This window comes from Odocoileus virginianus, chromosome 22 (genome assembly GCF_023699985.2).
Source record: "Odocoileus virginianus isolate 20LAN1187 ecotype Illinois chromosome 22, Ovbor_1.2, whole genome shotgun sequence".
In the NCBI taxonomy this organism is placed as follows: Eukaryota; Metazoa; Chordata; class Mammalia; order Artiodactyla; family Cervidae; genus Odocoileus; species Odocoileus virginianus.
In genome coordinates, this window is record NC_069695.1 from 2,636,188 (window position 1) to 2,656,344 (window position 20,157).

Sequence of the window (20,157 nt, forward strand, 5' to 3'; positions counted from 1 at the left end):
CAACGACAGATTTAAGTCAGGTCAGCACCTTTACTTCAGTGCGATCTGCCTGCTGTATGTTTGGCCCCATCGTGGGTGCTGCAGGGAATAAACAGCAAGTTGTCGAGTGGTGGAAACGGTTTACAGGACAAATGACTACTGTCCCTTTTGACACAGTCTCCTGATGATGCTCACCTTGTATAGCAGAAGTTGGCAAAATTTTCCTGTAACATGCCAGAGTGTTAATATTCTAGGCTTTATATGGGCCTCAGGGTCTTTGCTGTACCTTCTTGTTTTTGTTTTATAATACTTTAAATATAAAAAAATGTTCCTGGCTCATGAGCTGTACAAAAACAGACAGGGCTCTGAGTATGGCCCATAGGCTGTTGGCGGCAGACCCTTGCTCTATTTGACATATTTTGCCTTAAAGCCATGAGCTTTTCTTTCATAAGCAAGTCTTCTTTTTGCTGTTGTTTGGTTGCTAAGTCTCTTTTGACTCTTTTTGACCCCATGGACTGTATCCCGCCAGGCTGCTCTGTCCATGGAACTTCCCAGGCAGGAATAGTGGAGTGGGCTGCCATGTCTTTTTTTACTCAACTGAATAAAAGCACTACTTGCAAACAGAAACACTATCATACATTGGATTGGCCAAAAAGTTTCTTTGGGTTTTTCTATACCCTTTCTTTTGGTGGGGGTGGGGGGGGTGGTAGACATAATTCCCTTATAATTAATACTTGGAGTTTGACATCATGTACACCAACATTCGTCAAGGCTGAATATCACAGGTAAAAGAGAGTATTATGACTATAAGATATCTCTTCGTAGTTCCCAGTTTTATCTTTCAGCTATAAAGGTCAGTTACCAGAATCAATTGACTTGCTCTTAACAAGTAAATTTTTATGTCCACTCAATCAAAGAGTCTCTTACATCTTTCTGGGCCTATTCATTTGCAGACAGGAGTAGAAGCTGTAGCCAAGTTCTTCATACCATGCATTCATATGTGATGTTCACTCTTCGTATGCTGCCCAACTTCCTTAAGATAAAAGGAGTGACTTACAGCGGGGCCACACAGATGAGGAAGTTCTATATGGAGATCACTGTCCTCGAGCATCTTCCGTTTCACCTTCTTGGGGTCCAGTTTCTGTGCAAGGCCCTCAACCTGGAACACCTGATCTGTGCCTCACGGCTTCCAGCAGCTGCCCTCTCTTGTAACATCTTATGGAAAAATCCGAACAAACTTTTTGGCCAACCCAATATGTGTCTTAATTCCTCAATACCAAAAATTTTTCCTGGCTCATATTAATCATTTATAACTGAAAGACTATCGAGTGAATTTTAATCATAATTGAAATGCCTGGGACCCAGGATGGAAGGGGTCAAACATAAACATGGTACTGCAGCTATGGCAGAGACAAAGTGAGCAAGCTTTCATTTGGCTTAAAATATTCTTAATCAACATTCATTTTGACCAGTTTTAGTAAAAGGCTGCCATAGCATTTATACAATATAATGGTCACCCAAGATTTATAATTCTGTGATAAGGTTGGTTATTTCATAAAGAAAAACATGCATCCAACCAAAATAACTTCAGCACTAATATTCTACCTCATAGGACTGTTAGAATTAATTTAGGCAATCCATGTAAAAAGTACTTAGCACAGTATGTGCCAAATAAACAGTGCTCAATTGAATCGATCAGTCTTCCTCTGTGAGTTTCATTTGCTTCCTCTTTAAAGAAGGGCCCCTGACTAGAAGATCTCCAAATTCCTTTGCAGTTCAAAAACTCTGTAATTCTGGAATTACAAAGTTCAGATTCCGGTTATTTGACTCTTCCTTTACATTTTAATCTCAAAATAGACAGGTGACATCCTCAACCCCTCAGTGAAACTGGGAGGCAAGAGGCAGGGGCAGCTGATATTTCTACAGAGACTTCGAGGTCTAACCTGCCGGGTCTTCTGAATACCACCTCAAGATTTACTGCAGGTGGTTTTAAAGTCTAAGATTGCTCATTTGAAAATGATGTTCACTATAACTCAGAGTGTGACTGTGGTCATTGAATCATGGTGTCTGGCACATGGTCAATTGCCCATAATTTTTTTCTTGATTACTTTCCTTTTGGGTTAGACTGACATAATATATAGCTTGTAACTAAAAGATTAAAATGTAATAAATGACTTGCAAAACAGTAAAAAAAAAAAAAAAGGACTCAATAAAATTTAGGCTCTTATTATAATAAAAAATGGGAATATTAAAAGAATACTAAGGTTAATTTCTCAGTTATGCTTATTTATAAAACTGTTTTAGCTTTTCCTTAAAAATTTCTTTGAGAATGAAACTATAACACTTCCTAACACCATACACAAAAATAAACTCAAAATGGATTAAAGATCTAAACATAAGACCAGAAACTATAAAACTCCTAGAGGAGAACATAGGCAAAACACTCTCCGACATAAATCACAGCAGGATCCTCTATGACCCACATCCCAGAATATTAGAAACAAAAGCAAAAATAAACAAATGGGACCTAATGAAACTTAAAAGCTTTTGCACAACAAAGGAAACTATAAGCAAGGTGAAAAGACAGCCCTCAGATTGGGAGAAAATAATAGCAAACGAAGCAACAAAGGATTAATCTCAAAAATATACAAGCAACTCCTCCAGCTCAACTCCAGAAAAATAAATGACCCAATCAAAAAATGGGCCAAAGAACTAAACAGACATTTCTCCAAGGAAGACATACAGATGGCTAACAAACACATGAAAAAGATGCTCGACATCACTCATTATCAGAGAAATGCAAATCAAAACCACAATGAGGTACCATTACACGCCAGTCAGGATGGCTGCTATCCAAAAGTCTACAAGCAATAAATGCTGGAGAGGGTGTGGAGAAAAGGGAACCCTCTTACACTGTTGGTGGGAATGCAAACTAGTACAGCCGCTATGGAGAACAGTGTGGAGATTTCCTAAAAACTGGAAATAGAACTGCTATATGACCCAACAGTCCGACTGCTGGGCATACACACTGAGGAAACCAGATCTGAAAGAGACACGTGCACCCCAATGTTCATCACAGCACTGTGTATAATAGCCAGGACATGGAAGCAACCTAGATGCCCATCAGCAGACGAATGGATGAGGAAGCTGTGGTACATATACACCATGGAATATTACTCAGCCATTAAAAAGAATTCATTTGAATCAGTTCTAATGAGATGGATGAAACTGGAGCCCATTATACAGAGTGAAGTAAGCCAGAAAGATAAAGACCATTACAGTATACTAACACATATATATGGAATTTAGAAAGATGTAACGATAACCCTATATGCAAAACAGAAAAAGAGACTCAGATGTATAGAACAGACTTTTGGACTCTGTGGGAGAAGGTGAGGGTGGGATGTTTCAAGAGAACAGCATTGAAACATGAATATTATCTAGGGTGAAACAGATCACCAGCCCAGGTTGGATGCATGAGACAAGTGCTCGGACCTGGTGCACTGGGAGACCCGGAGGGATCGGGTGGAGAGGGAGGTGGGAGGGGGGATCGGGATGGGGAACACATGTAAATCGATGGCTGATTCATGTCAATGTATGACAAAACCCACTACAATATTGTAAAGTAATTAGCCTCCAACTAATAAAAATAAATGAAAAAAAAATTTCTTTGAGTAGCTACTGTTTTGGTAACTTGGTGGTATCCTCTAAAGTTTACTATCACTAATATTCTAGCTAAAAATTTGTATATTTAATACTTTATCCTTGTTAAACTATTTCACATCCTAAAAGATGATGCTGTGAAAATGCTGCACTCAATATGCCAGCAAATTTGGAAAACTCAGCAGTGGCCACAGGACAGAAAAAGGTCAGTTTTCATAACAATCCCAAAGAAAGGCAATGCCAAAGAATGTTCAAACTACCGCACAACTGTACTCATCTCACACACTAGCAAATAACGCTCAAAATTCTCCAAGTCAGGCTTCAACAGTATGTTAACTGTGAACTTCCAGGTGTTCAAGCTGGATTTAGAAAAGGCAGAGGAACCAGAGATCAAATTGCCAACATCTGTTGGATCAAAGAAAGAGCAAGAGAGCTCCAGAAAAACATCTACTTCTGCTTTACTGACTATGCTAAAGCCTTTGACTGTGTGGATCACAACAAACTGGAAAATTCTTGAAGAGGTGGGAATACCACACCACCTTACCTGCATGCAGGTCAAGAAGCAATAGTTAGAACTGGACATGGAACAACAGACTGATTCCAAATCAGGAAAGGAGTATGTCAACGCTGTATCTTGCAACCCTGCTTATTTAACTTATATGGAGAGTACCTCATGCGAAATGCCGGGAGGATGAAGCACAAGCTGGAATCAAGATTGCCAGGAGAAATATCAATAACTTCAGATATGCAGATGACACCACCCTTATGGCAGAAAGCAAAGAAGAACTAAAGAGCCTCTTGATGAAAGTGAAAGAGGAGAGTGAAAAAGTTGCATAAAACTCAACATTCAGAAAACTAAGATCATGGCATCCGGTCCCATCACTTCATGGCAAATAGATGCGGAAACAATGGAAACAGTGACAGACTTATTTTCCTGGGCTTCAAAATCACTGCAGATGGTGATTGCAGCCACGAAATTAAGCAACGCTTGTTCCTTGGAAGAAAAACTATGACCAACCTAGACAGCATATTAAAAAGCCAAATAATAGAACATTACTTTGCCAACAAAGGTCTGTCTAGTCATAGCTATGGTTTTTCCAGTAGTCATGTATGGATGTGAGAGTTGGACCATAAAGAGAACTGAGTGCTGAAGAATTGATGCTTTTGAACCGTGGTGTTGGAGAAGACTCTTGAGAGTCCTATGGACTGCAAAGAGATCAAACCAGTCAATTCTAAAGGAAATCAGTCCTGAATATTCACTGGAAGGCCTGATGCTGAAGCTGAAGTTCCAATAGTTTGGCCACCTGATGGGAAGAACTGACTCATTGGAAAAGACCCTGATGCTGGGAAAGATTGAATGCGGAAGGAGAAGGGGATGACAGAGGATGAAATGGTTGGATGGCATCACCGACTAGATGGACATGAGTTTGAGCAAGCTCTGGGAGTTAGTGATGGAGAGGCCTGGTGTGCTGCAATGCATGGGGTCGCAAAGAGTTGGACATGACTGAGTAACTGAAGTAAACTAAAAACTAATCCTTGTTAAAATGTCAACAACAATGTTCCAGGTCAACTGTTCCCAGTTTCAGAGGCATAACCTGAAGTCCATGGTGAAATCATAAAAGTAAGGACAATAAGACCATCTTTTACTCTAAGATTGTCTTTCCTATTTTTAAGTGTCAAAGTGTCCTTTCTTTTAAGAAATAATGGTAATTGTGATGATTACAAAAACAAAAGCTGAAGATGCCTGTCGATCCTCTATTTTGTAAAATGCTTCTGTACTAGTCCAGGTAATGCCTGAGTCAAGGAACCAGTATTGGATTCAACGTTAAGTATTACCAATTTTTCAAATAATTATGATATGAAATTTACAAAAACATGGATGCTCTATGTTTAACACTTTATGATTCATAAAGGTTATCAAGATCTGATATATGAAATTAAGATGTCATCTTGTCAAATGCAGCCAAATGATGCTTTAATTAATCTTTATATTGATATGGAGAGAATAAAAAAGCATTTTACTCCCCCCTCCAAATGAAGAAAAATCACATTGAAGCAGACGACAACTTCTCTTTCAATACAAAAGGCACTGGAGAAAAACAAGGTGCTCTATCTCCTTTCCTTTTACTGATTTTTCCACATGGGCACCGGCTATCAGCTAAGATGATGTCTATACATACGCAATATTTCTTTCCTTCCTTTTTTTAGTTACATTCCTGTAAGGCTGTGCTTTGAAGTGGTTTCTACCCGCCCTAATTTAAAATTTCTGATTTAATTAAAAACACTGTTTTCTTACTGAAACAAATAGACTTTGCTTAAAAAAAAATTCTGTATTTTTTTCAGATAATTATAGATATTTTTATTTGGTACTATCAACCCACCAAGTTGTAATTTCTTTAAGGTTAGTTCCAATGTGGAATTGGAAACCTCTGAACTTTTTTTTTCAGTGAACTTTTTATATTCTGCTTAATGCAGACACATTTGGTTTACCTTGTTCTTTGTTTTTTTTTAAATAAAACTATATTTTACTTTTAAAAATATGTAATCAAATAGAACATATTCTACACCATTCAGGGTACAAACCTTGGTACTGTGCTTTCACAGTCATGTGCTTCTCTTCTTGGTACATTAACACTTTAGAATCCTTATTCATTAATTCAATAACTATTTATTAATCACCTAAAATAGGCCATTTTTGCCAGGGATTGAGACTACAACAGCAAACAAAATCCCTCCCAGATTTTTCTAGAGAAGAGGGACAGAGGTCTGAGTGTTCATCCGTCCCGTGGTCCTAAGTGCTTTGGAGAAAAACAAAGCAATCAGGGGCACAGGTAGTGGAGGACAGCAGATGGAGGAGATGGTTTTAAACAGTGTGATCAGAAGAGGCTTCACTGAGAAGGAGAGCTTTTTAAAAAATGTAATCAATGTTATTTGTTTTTAAAATTTTCAGTGATATATAGTTGATTTCAATGCTATGCTAGTTTCAGATGTAAAGTGATTCAATTATATGTAATTATACAAATATATATATATATATTCCTTTTTACATTCTCCTCCATTATTGGTTATTATAAGAGACCGAGTATAGTTCCTTGTGCTATACAGTAGGTCCTTGTTGATCATCTATTTTATATATAGTAGTGTGTACATTTTAATCCCAAACCCCAAACTTACTCCTCCCTCCTTCCCCTTTTGGTAACCATAAGTAAGTCTTTTTTCCCTGTCTGTGAGTCTATTTCTGTTTTGTAAATAAGTTCATTTGGATAATTTTAAATTAAAAACTTTTTTTATCACTTTAAAACTTTTCATTTTATATTGGGGTATGGTCTTTTCATTTTTTGTTGTGGTTTTTTGGCCATGCATGTGGCCATGTGGAATCTTAGTTCCCTGACTGGGGATTTAACCCGTGCCCCTTGCTTGAGAAGCATGGAGTCTTAACCACTGGATCACCAGTGGCATATAGCTCATTAACGATGCTGTGTTAGTTTCAGAGGTACAGCAAAGTGATTCAATTATATACAAATATACAAATATATATTTCTTTTTTCTACATTCTCCTCCAATATAGGTTAATAGAAGATATTGAATATAGTTCCCTGTGCTATATAACTCCTTGTAGATTATCTATTTTCTGTATGATAGTATATATTTAAATCCCCAAATCCTAATTTATCCTTCCCTCCTTTTTCTTTGGTAACTGTAAGTTTATTTTCTTTTTCTGTGGGTCTACTTCTGTTTTTGTAAATAAGTTCATGTGTATTACACTTTTTTAGATTCCACATATAAGTGATATCATATGCTATTTGGCATTCTCTGTGAGAAGGTGAGTTTTAATCAAACACTTGAAGAGATAAAGGCAAACATCTCAGGCTGAGCAAACATCAAGTCCAAAGGCCCCACAGTCTTCAAGGAAGGGCAAGAAAGCACGTGTGACTAGAACAGAGCCACGGAGGGAGATGTTTTTGAGTTGGCCAAAAAAATTATTGGGGTTTTTCAGTAACATCTGCCAGGAAAATGCGAACGAACTTTTTGGTCAATTCAAGAGCTAACTGAGAGTTAAATGGTGTTTTACTGAGACAGAGAAGCCAGTGGAAGAGCTCTAAAGGAAGGGAGGATGAGACCTGATTTAATGTTTTCAAAGAAGGCTTCTTAGTGCTCTGAAGACAGCAGACTGGGGTGGGGAGCAAAGAAGGAGGTGGAGAAGTCAGATGGCTGCTGAACAGCGCGGATGAGAGGTAACAGTGGCCTGGCCCAGCTGGTCACAGAGAACCACAGACACTGGAGGGCTGGCAGAAGCCATGTCCTGACTCAGAGGATGAGGCAGGTAGAAGTGGAGTCAGGAACGACTCTGCAGTTTTTGGCCTGAGCACCTGGATGGATGTAGCTGCCCTTCACTGAGATACAGAAGAGAAAGGTTTATGGTGGAGGGCGTGTTGAGGTTTGGACGTGCTGCATTTAAGATGTCTATCAGTCATTCAAGAGGAGATGTACACTTACACTACACTGGGACCTACACTGAGAGATCAACACTGGAAGTTCAAGGCAAAGCTATGGGTTTAAGGTATTAATTGAGAGCAGTGAACCTAAACATATACGCAGAGCCATGAGACTTGAGGATAACACCAAGGTAGGGAGGGACTAGATGAAGAAGTTTGGGTAAAGAGATACAATGCCTAACTCCGCAGGCATTCCAAAACCCAGAGATCAAGAGGCAGAGACTGAAGAGATAGGCAGGAAACCTGTCATGAAGTGCTCGGGGGCAGGATTTTGTAGCTGAAAGAGCACCTTCCATACTTATGGCAAATAAGTGGTGGCTGACTGCCTTCCCTGGTCCATGTCCCACAGCCCCATTTCTAAGCTCCCTCCTTCTTGGAGTTTACTTGGCATTAGAGCCTCCTGAGAGCTCTGCCATTTGGAAGCTAGATGTTCCATGTCTCCCACAGGATTCACTAGCTTGAGCAAGATGCTCAGAACCTGTGCTTACCTACACTGACAGCACAGGGTGTTCACTATTAGGTGAGTGTAGTGAGAAATGGAAGATTTCCCGTCTTGTCAGTAAACGAGGAGGTCACAGTCATCAGCGACTGCAGCCACCAAGGAGGGTGTGCTGGTGAGCCCCGAGGGAACTCAGGAAAGAAAGACTACCTGCCATCTAGCGGCCACCAGACTGCAGTCACTCCCTTGGCAGGCCCTGAGGAAGGGGAGCTCACGGTGAGGAAAACACAGGACACTGGGCCTAGGCAGCTGAGGCGCGTATCAAAGCAATCACTTCCCTGAATCCAGACTCCTGCATCTTCCCATACATCTTGCTGTTGCTGTTTAGTCACCAAGTCACGTCTGGCTCTTCGAGACCCCATGGACTACAGTCTGCCAGGCTCCTCTGTCCATGGGATTTCCCTGGCAAGAATACTAGAGCGGGTTGCCGTTTCCTCGTCCAGAGGATCTTCCTGACCCAGGGATCAAACCTGTGTCTCCTGCATTGGCAGGCAGATTCTTTACTGCTGAGCCACCAGGGAAGCCTTCCGATTGATAGGAAAGCGCTAAATTCCGTAACTTGGGACATCTGGTTGTCTTTAATTTACAATAATCTTTTCATGTTCAGACTGCCTGCCTTTTGTTGCAAAACTTCTATATAAGCTGGCTCCTTTCCTCGTCTCCTGGGAGCAGTTTCTCAGAGCTATCTGAAATGCTGTCTTCTGGACTAAGTTCCTCATCTTGCCCCCAAATGAAACATAACTCACAAGTCTCATGTTGTGCATTTCTGAAAAGTCAACACTGGACTGGAACTAGGGCTGGGCTTACATTTAGGGCACGCTCAAATGTACATGGTTTTGGGAAACTGAACTATACGCAAGGATTCACCCTGAATCACTAACAACCATCTGGGAACATTCTTCACTGACAATGTTGAGAAAGAACTCCTGTGGCTTATTTACTAAGTTCTTATCTGGTCTGAGGCAAATTGTACAGAGGAAAAAAGGTGAAAAGAAACAGAACAGGCAACCTTTTGGGGTTCTATGTCTGTGAACCAGCGACTCTGAGGAAAGCACTGCACATCCTCGTGGGAACTGCTATCCATTTGGACTAGACTCACTGTAATTTCTGGGTTTGACACTTGAGAGAAATGCTTGTAGGACTTTTTACTATTAAAATCATAGATGCCCTTTTCCCGTCAGTATGAGAATAACTTTAAAATGCTAAACAACAACAAGGAAAATAAACTGTTTTAGTTTTAAAAAGAAAAAGCATCATTCCCCAACAGAAAAGCTGTCATCCCCCAGCTTCCCAAGTTCTCAGGGGTAACCTTTTGTTAAGTCAGTTTAACTCTTTTGATCTCAATAGGTATCTGAGCTTAATGTTCTCCAGTTCTCCAACCTTCAGGGTAGCCTCCACTTTCCCCAGCACAACTAACCTACTCTGAGCTAACCTTCACCATACTGGAATCCCGGTCCAACTCCGTCTGCCTCCAGCAGACTTCCTACTGTGAAATCCCAGGCATCCACAAATGCGCGCCCTTTGCCGCTGGTCTCCTCTGGCTGGGCAGCTGTCCTCTCTCTACACTCCCTTCACCAGAGAAGTGGCCTCCGAATTTTCCATTAGTTCTTCAAACAAAGTGAATACCATCATGTAACCTGTAACAAAATTTAACTGAAGGCCTGGGCTTCCTAGGTGGCACTAGCAGTAAAGAATTCACCTGCCAACGCAGGAGATGTAAGAGACGAGGGTTTGAATCCTGGGTCAGGAAGATCTCCTGGAGGAGCGGATGGCAATCCACTCCAGTATTCTTGCATGGAAAATCCCATGGACAGAGGAGCCTGGAGGGCTACAGTCCAGAGGCTCAAAAAGAGTAGGACACAACTGAATCGACTCAGCACGCAACTGAAGGCTTGGGGAGGAAAACTGAACACCTGATGTCAAGTAAACACTACTTTTTTATTTGATCAGTCGTTTCATCAGGGGCAGGGCCTTACTGAGGTTCTTCTCTGTCCTTCATAGCCAGATAGGAGTGCTCACTTCGGAGAACCCTCTTTATGAAAGGCTAGAGGCTTTCCTAACTAGAGTAGTAGTTAATTTCACAAATTAACCAATCACAGATCTGGTAATCTGACCCTGGCAAGCTCCCACCCCCGCCCCATACCCACAAACAAAAACAACTTTTTATCTTAAGTCTAGAAATCCAAAGCCCAGAGACCTAGGATAACTCTATGTATTTTGGATTTTTTGGAACAGCCAAAAGCTCAGTGTTTTTCCCAGAACAGGGAAAAAAAAAAAAATAGTATGCCATCTATCTGCTCCACTTTGCAAATTTACCACTTTTTGGTTCCATCCTCACATCATTACTCCCCCTAAACAGCCAAATATTCCAAAATCATCATTATTCAGGTTTAACCCCCAACTCTTTGAAACTCAAGGTTGTTGTGAGGGTTAAACACACAGTACAATGTCTGGTATACATACTAAGTGCTTAATAAAAGATAAAAACCTGCTGTTATTATCACCTGCAACATAGCCTTTAGCATGTTATTTGTAAATGTCTCAGAATAACAGTCTATCACTGCATAAGCCCTTATGAAAGTGAAAGTCGCTCAGCTGTGTCTGACGCCTTGTGACCCCATGGACTATAAAGTCCACGGATTCTCCAGGCTAGAATACAGGAATGGGCAGCCGTTCCCTTCTCGAGGGGATCTTCCCAACCCAGGGATTGAAATCAGGTCACCTGCATTGCAGGCAGATTTTTTAAAAGCTGAGCCACAAGGGAAGCCCAAGAATACTGGAGTGGGTAGCCTATCCCTTCTCCAGGGGATCTTCCTGACCCAGGAATTGAACCAGGGTCTCCTGAATTGCAGGCAGATTCTTTAAGAGCTCAGCTACCAGGGAAGCCCAAGCCCTTATGAGTAGGAGCTAAATGTTTGACATATTTTTTATCTTCTGAAACTTTCTGCCAAAATTGGGCACTTAAAAAATGTAATTTTGCATGAGTGGTTCCTCTCTCAATTCAGATTTATAGTGTCTAAGAGAGGTGCTATGCGTAACACATAGGATCTTACCTCACGGTTCCTGTTCTCGAGTTTATAAAGACATGTACAAATAATTACAGTACAAGACAAAGTTTAGTCATGAGAAAAGTTAAAAAACTGCTAAGGGATTCAAGGCAGACCCAGGTCACAACAGTGATCTTCCCAAGTGTGCTCTGGGAAACCCTACTGCAATTCCTAAGACCCTTTTCACAGGATCCCCAAGGTCAAAATTTTTCAAACTACTACTGAGATGTTATTTATCTTTCTCACTTATTCTCTCAGAAATGCACACTGGAGTGTCCAGTGTTCCCTGACCTGTGACAGAGGTATGTAGAAGCTCATAAAAGATGCTGGTTCTCTGGGATTAAGATAAGACATTCAAGAGATTTTTCAAAATGCCAAACAGTGACACTTTTCCTAACATTTTTCGTCTTGGAAAAGTTTGTTTTTCCATAAAAACATGCCATTTCTGTTAACATGCAATGAATTCTTCTTTTTAAATATTAAAAAATTCTGAACTTTAATTTAGAAATTTAAATTAGAAATATGGTAAATAAATATCAATCCATGTTTGTATGCATGTAACGTACAGAACCCACACTAAAAACTCTTTGGGGTCTTCAATAATTCTTAAGCGTATAAAGGAGTCTTGAGAGCCTGAGGTTCAGTTCCAAGAAAACGGTCTTATACTTAAGTGTTCACGGTGAAATCAAACGGGTTTGCTGGAGGCAGACGGCGAGTTTAGTTTCAGTCTTTCCTACCAACCTTCTTCTCTCGACCTTAAAGCCTCACGAATTCCTGCATCTCAAACCCTTCACCTTTGCCATCTCTCTACCCGCCCGAAGCCTACCTAACCTTCCTCGGGTCTTCATCTAGGTCTGTGCATCTCAAGTTGTCTGGAATGACCGCCCTAACGTAATGGTCCCCGCACACCTTTCCTGGTATTCTGGGTTAACCCCGATCTCTTTCAGCTCAAGCGGAGGAGAGTAGGAAAAGGGTGTGGAGGACCGGAGTCCAACCTAGAACCTCTGTGGGTCCAGGTTCTCCGCCTGGAAGGCAACTCAAGTTCCCTCACCCCTTCCAACCGGCGGCGCCTGCACCACTCGCCCGGCCCCGAGGCTCCCCAGCGCCCCCATCGCCGCGTCCGCCCCAGCCCGCGGCGCCCCCCGCCCCAGCCCGCCCCACGTGACCCCGCCACCCCCCGGGGTCCCGGGGCCGCACCTGAGCCGGAGGCGCCCCCGACTCCCCGCCACCTCGGCCAGTCTCCTCCATCCCCGGCCCTCGGGCGCTCGGTCCAAGCTCCCGCTGAGCCTCCGCAGCAGCGGCTCCGGAAGGCGGCTGAGGGTCGCGCCGGCTGCCGCGGGGAGCGGCGGCCCCGAGGGCGCGGCCGTCGGCGGCGACGAGGTCAGGGGCGGCGGGGCCTGCGGCAGCTCCCCGCACAGCGACAGATCCCGCGCCGGCGACCCCAAGCCGGCCGCGGCTCCCGCCGGCCGCATCGCGCGCCTTCCGCTCGCCGCAGCGCCGCGGAGGCAGGGGCGGAAGGACAAGGCGGAGGGCACTGCGCGAAGCTCTGAGGAGGAAGCACCGCTCCCCGCCCCGCCAAGACCGGTTTGCCTGAGGGAGCCCGGCTGGCTGGCGGCGCCCCCCGCTCCGGGGGCGGGGCCTCGGCGGGGGCGGGGCCGCCTACTGCGCGCGTGCGCGCGCCGCCCCCTCCCGCCTCGCCGCCTCCCCCGCGCCGCCTCCTCAGCGCTGTCGCCGCGGAGGCGCGCCCTTCAAACGCCGGGGAGGTGGAGTCGGGGCTGGGCGGGAAGGGTCGGGCCGTGGCAGGTGGAGGAGGAAGCGGCGGAGGAACTACGCCCGGGCGGCTCTACTACGACGAGGAAGCCTGCGGCGTAGGGGCTTCCCAAGGCTGTGGGAGGAGGAATTCCTCGCGTCAAGGAGCGAGCGCGCCGCTTTCCGTCGTCCGGCCGGCTGCTCCTCCGGAGGCGCGCTCGGCTGACTCAGTGACACCGGCGCCCGCGTTGGGCCACCTCAGCGAAGGCGTCCTCGTTTTCGGATTAGCTGTGTATGGCAATGCTGAGGGAAGTGGGGCTACAGATCCAGACAGATACTTAATGGAAACTGTCTGAAATCTGTGCCTAGACTTAAAAAAAAAAAACTGGGCTGTGGTGTATTTAGTTAAGTCTTGGAAATGATTGTTTTTAGCAGGAGTCATCTGGTTTCCTCCGAGTCAGACTGCCAGCCACAAATGTCCTAAATCAAAGCAGGCAACTTTGGATGCCCTTCCCTGGAAGGCTTCAGAATAGATGAAATGACAAACGTAGGCGGCACCTGCACGCGCTTTCCGTCACTTAGCAACGTTCCAGGCCATTGCCCCATTGAAAACTAGAGGGTAGTTTGGGACAAAAGCGAGCAAGCAACTTAATGAAGTGTGACTAGCCAGGTAGCCCCCAGACAGCAGGCTTCCTGGTCTAATTTCTTGTGGTGGTAACTTTTGCATCACGCGGGGACAGCAGGATTTCCCGTAGCAGTAATTTGGACACCCAGGTTCTACTTTTTGTCAACGTGGTTGCTCCATACAGTCTCCATCATATTCTATTGTCACTATTTGGTGATTTTTTAAAATTCGGAATTAAGTTCAGGGTTCAGAATGAGGTATAATGACCAAGTGTACAAACTTTGGATCCAAGAAGATATGCTGGATTCTAGTTTTATGACTTTGAATAAGTTACTTAATTCTCTGCCTCATGTGCTAAAATGAGAATGAAAGTATAATAGTGTATGTCTCACTCTTTGTCTGAACCCAGGGTGTAGAAGGCATGAGCAGGGAAGCTGGAAGAAAATACAAGGAGCAATAGGAGCTGCAGACATGTTTTATTCGCAGTGGCTGATCCGACTAGAAAGCAGACATGGACAGTTCCCCGGGCTGTTTCAGGTGGTGCTTATATAAGTATACAGAACAAAGGTGGCATTTGGCCAAGCAAGTACATCATGATGCCCATGGGCATTGCTATAAATGATGCCAGCTGTTACATAATCATGCCAAGTCATGTTTACAGAATATGGGACAAGAGTGAGAAGATGTGGGCAAGAGAGCCTGACCATCACCATCTTGGCTAATTGCTATTCCTTTACCATATATATAGAGTTGTTACCAGAATTAAAGGAGTTGATGTATGTAAATCAGTTAACTCTGCTTAGCATGATGTTGTTGTTCAGTTGCTAAGTCGTGTCTGACTCTTTGCGACCCCATGGACTGGAGCACGCCAGGCTTTCCTGTCCTTCACTATCTCTCAGAGTTGACTCAAACACATGTCCGTTGAGTCGGTAGTAGATTATAAATGCTGGCTGTTGTTCTTACAAGTGCAAATGCTTGTGTCATACTCAGACATGGTAAACCTTTTTCAATTACTTATGGTGTCTTCTGGTTTTGTCTTCAGTCAGTGAAAAAATATTAGTCTGTTATTTGCAGGTACCAATTATGGAAATCAGTTCTTCTGGTCTTTATTATCTCATCATTATTGGTTTAGTCCTCTAGGCTTTTAAACTTGAGATTCAAGGGAGTTTTTAAAGTGTGCTACATGCAAGTTTTTCTTGTGCACCTGCTTATTCGTTACCCTGTGGGTAACCTCCCCAATCTCATTAAGTACATTTTATCCAATACAGCCCAGCTGGGTACTGATAATGTCTGTAACCTCCCACCCCCTCCCTGCTTCTCCTCTCTGCCCCAAGACAAGTGCCTCCCTTGTTTCACTCTAGTCAGGGCCCCGTTTTTCACCTAACAAGTTTATATCCTAGGCATTCACTCTACCCATCACCCTCCAATCTGTACCTTGGACTAACATTACATTTTATAACTGATCTTTTCCACCTCCCAATCAAATGTTAATATTTTTTAATGTAATTTCACTCCTAGGGTTCTCTTATGGGGCATGATGGTACAGTAGAAAAGAATGTGACCTTTAGACTTAACCCTGAATTTGAATTTTGATGCTGCCAGTCATGAATGGTGTGACTTCAGGCAAATTACTTAACCTCTCAGCTTCAGTTTGCACATTTGTAAAGAGTAGAAGATAATAGTACTTGTTTCAAACAATTGTTATGAGAATTAAATGAGAAGTAATATGTACATATAGAAAGTGTCTAGAAGTAGATGTAGTTTTATAGTACTCTCAAAGTTGCCACGTTAATTTTGAGAAAAACATAGTAAGCAGTAATTCAACTGCCTTTTCTGTATTCACCATTATATGTCTATAAAGATAGGAGTAAAATAGAATGGAGATCTGACTTTTAAATGCGCCTTGAAAGTTCATTCATGTTTACAGATAATATACTTGGCAGTTCTTCCTCATTAGTGCAAAGTGACACAGGGCTTTGTGAATCCAGACAATTTGCAGGAAGTCTGTGGTTTCATTCTATAGAAATCCATTGATGTCATCTTCGAAACACTCACAGATCTGGAAGATGACATAGTTTTTTTCCTTTACACAATTTGACTAGGGAGTGTACTTTAGCCAAAAATGCCAGAATGCCATTATTTTATATCTGGACAGATTTTCAAAAGCCCAGTGCAGGAGAAAACTCTGAGGTCCTAGGATATGTATAAGACAGAGGGAAAGGAGACTTAACTGGCATTCCGTCTCTGGCTTTATTCCATGCCCAGCACACTTTGTGACCTCTGACTCATCCTCTGTGTTGAGTCCGTGCAGTCTACCCTCTGACACAAGTTTCTCCACTTCCCTTGCAGCCCCTCTTGCCACCATCTCCCAAAGGATTGGGGGGATTTTCCCATTTCAGTTTCAACTTTGGAATAGCAGCCAAGTATGCGTTAATATTCCATAGTCTTCCTTCATGATGAAACATCCATGCCAGAGACTACATTCACTTGTCCATATTCATTCATTCATTCACAAATGTTTATTCGATACCTGCCTTGTGCCATGTTCTGGCCCAAATACTGTTAAAGGATGGTTTTCATTTTGTTTTGTTTTTATTAAGCCTGCATTTTTTTAATAGAGTGGTATTAGATTTATAGCAAAACTGAGAGGAAGGTATAAAGATACCTTACGTATCTTCTGTCCTCACATATGCATAGCCTCCCTTATTCTCAATATGGCCCATGAGAGTGGTACATTTGTCACATCTGATGAACCTACACTGACATGTAATAATCAGTCCATAGTTTACATTAGGGTTCAGTCTTGGTGTTATATATTCTGTGGGTTTAGACAAATGTATAATGATACGTTTGCACCATTATGGTATCCTACAGAGTGTTTTTACTCTCCTAAAAATCCTCTCTGCTCTGCTTATTCATCCCTTCTCCCTCCCAACCCTTTGCAATCACTGGTCTTTATACTGTCTCCATATTTTGGCCTTTTTCAGAATAGTCCATGTAGTTGGAATCATACAGCCTTTTCAGATTGGCTTCTTTCACTTAATATGTATTTAAGCTTCCTTTGTGTCTTTTCATGGAGTGGTAGCTCATTTCTTTTTAGTGCTAAATAATGTTCTGTCATCTAGATGTATCACAGTTTGTTTATTCATTCACTTACTGAAGGTCATTTTGGTTGTGTCTAAGTTTCGATGACTGTGAATAAAACTTCTGTAAAGATCTCTGTGTAGGTTTCATGTGGACATAAGTTTACAACTCCTCTAAGTACCAAGGAGAGTGATTGCTGGATCATTGGATAAGATTATGTTTAGTTTTGTAAGAAACCCCAGACTGTTTCCCAAAGTGGCTAGATCCTTTTGCATTCCCACCCTCAATGAATGAGAGTTCCTGTTGCCCCATAAAGCCTGGCCAACACTTGGTGTTTGGGTGTTTCAGATTTCGGATAAGATGAGTTTTTTTAAAAAATAAGAAACTTGAAACCATGACTCTCAACAAATGTACAATGAACACAAGTCAAAGATTTTACTTAACACATTAGTAACTGAAGGAAACAATATATAAACTCAGCAGGGAGTTGAAATGAATTAGCTTAATAGATGGAAAGCAGCTTCTTCCACAGTGGAGGAGGAAAATCCATTGAACCTTCCCCCAACAGAATTTATCTATTTATAATCAAGAACTATTTGCATTACTATCAGTTTTCTACAACTTCTATCTCTCAGAGTTGCAAAATACTTTAGTCAAAGGCAGAGATAACCCAGATTAATGAGCTAGTTAGGATACTCATTACATTTTACATCTTTGTTAATTCTTTCCTAGAGTGGTTAGAGTACACGCATTTGTGCTCAGTCACTAACTCGTGTCCGACTCTCTGTGACCCCATGTATGGCAGCCCACCAGGCTCCTCTTGTCTATGCGATTTCCCAGGCAAAAATACTGGAGTGGGTTGCCATTTCCTCCTGCAGGGGATCTTCTCCAGCCAGGGACTGCACCTGTGTCTCCTGCATTGGCAGGTGGATGCTTTACCACTGCGCCACCAGGGAAGCCAGTGCTTAGAGCACAAGGTTGACTAAATACAATCTGCTTATGGCAAAGAAAGGGAGTGGTGAGTGAATAGTCTGTTGGCAGCAAGAAGGAAGGCTGAAACTATGGAGGGGAAGATACCATGTGGAGCAGCAAGAGAGAGGGAAAACAGAAGAACTCCTCACATACAAAGGAGTTCCTGAGAGGCTGTCAGCAGCTAGTTTAGCAGCGCTCTGCGAGATGGAAGACATTCCCGTGTACAACACACTCCCATAGACGTTGCCACTTTCTCCGTCCTAGCCAAGAAAACATATCTGAGCAACAATACCAGGTGTCAAGATAGATATGGCATTACAATAGGAAAAGCCTTGAACCAGGTCTAACGTACTTTCTCTAACTCCAGTCGTTTAACTTTTTTATGGTTTTGTCTATTTCTGGCTGTGCTGGGTCTCGGTTGTTGCGAGGGCTTTTCTCTAGCTGTGGCGAGCAGAACCCACTCTTCGTTGCAGTGCACAGGCTTCTCACTTCAGTGGCTTCTCTTGTGGCGGAGCAGGGTTCTAGGGTGTGTGGGTTTCAGTAGTTTCAGCAGGTGGGCTCGGTGTTGTGGTTCCCGGATTCTAGAGCACAGGCTCGATAGTTGTGGCTTTGTTGCTTCACAGCAGGTGGGATCCTCCTGGACCAGGGATCGAACGTGTGTCTCCTGCATTGGCAGGCAGATTCTTTACCACTGAGCCATCAGGGAAGCCCAATCATTTATCATCTACAGAGCGAATCAGAAGCGCTGATATGTCAATGATTAGCACTAGCAAATCACAAGGCATGCATTTCAATGGAAGGTAGGAACTGCAACTGATGTGATGTTTCTCATGGCCGTGAGACACTTTGTTGGGGTTTCCGAAAGGGTGCTGTGTTAATCCACCCAAGTCTTTTGACTTTGTGACACTAACAATTGCTTTGGACTGTGATGTACTTTATGAATAAACTAATACAATAGTATTTACCAACTATTATACTAATCAGTACTCTCTTAGGTTGTAAGAAGGATGCTGACCATAGCAGTGCTCCTCATGTTTGGCTGCGCATAAGAATCTCATAAGGGCCTCACAGTTCCTCAAAAAGTTAAACATAGAATCATCATATGATCCAGCAATCACTCTTCTGGAATATACCCAGAAGAATTGCAAGCAGCAACTCAAACAGACCCCTGTACACCAATATTTGTAGCAGCATTATTCACAGTGAATCAAAAGGTGGATACGGCCCAAATGTTCATTAACAGATGAATGGAAAAGCAAAACATGCTACATACATGCAATGCAATGTAAGGCAGCCTTAAAAAGGGAGGGATTTTTGACACATGCTCTAACATGGAGGGACCTAGAAAGCATTATGTTAAGTGAAATATGCCAGAAAGAGAAGGATAAATATTGTATCACTCCACTTATAGAAGGTCCCTTGAATAGGCAAATTCATATAGACGGAAAGTAGAATACTGTAGAGGTTAGCAGAGTTGGGGAAAAGAGGAGTTATTGTTGAATGAACGTGAAGTTTCTCTTTGGGATGATGAAAAAGTTCTGAAAACGGATAGTGGTGATGGTTGCACGACATTGTGAATGTACTTAATGCCACTGAATTGACAAGTGACAAGAGAAAGTCACTCGGTCATGTCCGACTCTTTGTGACCCCATGGGCTATATAGTTCTTGGAATTCTCCAGGTCAGAATACTGGAGTGGGTAGCCTTTCCTTTCTCCAGCGGATCTTCCCAACCCAGGGATTGAATCCAGGTCTCCCGCATTGCAGGCGGATTCTTTACCAACTGAGCTGAGGGAAGCCCACTGAATTATTTACTTAAAAATGGTTAAAAATGGTAAACTTTGTGTTGTATATGGTTTACCACATACACACTAAGCAAACTTAAAAACCTGAGAAACTTTAAAAACATACTGATACCTGGCCACAATCCTCAGAGATCTGATTTTAATTGGTCTGAGGTCTTCTTTAGTTTTTTTTTTTTTTTTCCTTCTTCTTAACAGTAGTTCTAAAAGTCCCTCAGGTGATCTGACTGCACAGCCAGCTTT

At 42.7% G+C, this 20,157-nt stretch overlaps 1 protein-coding gene and 1 pseudogene across 2 annotated transcripts in view; both read right to left on the reverse strand.

Annotated features, from left to right (window-relative positions):
- Window positions 1-13,272, reverse strand: part of MALT1 (MALT1 paracaspase) — a 61,700-nt gene extending 48,428 nt beyond the window's left edge. The window contains exon 1 of one of the 2 annotated variants that reach the window (XM_070452450.1): window positions 12,882-13,272. In XM_070452450.1, coding sequence (XP_070308551.1) covers window positions 12,882-13,156 — 275 coding nt within the window. In that variant the 5' untranslated portion in view covers window positions 13,157-13,272. The remainder of the gene's footprint in view (window positions 1-12,881) is intronic. The other variant, XM_070452451.1, reaches the window with a different exon arrangement.
- Window positions 3-12,796, reverse strand: LOC110150324 (mitochondrial import receptor subunit TOM5 homolog; annotated as a pseudogene).
- Window positions 13,273-20,157: the final 6,885 nt, after the last annotated feature.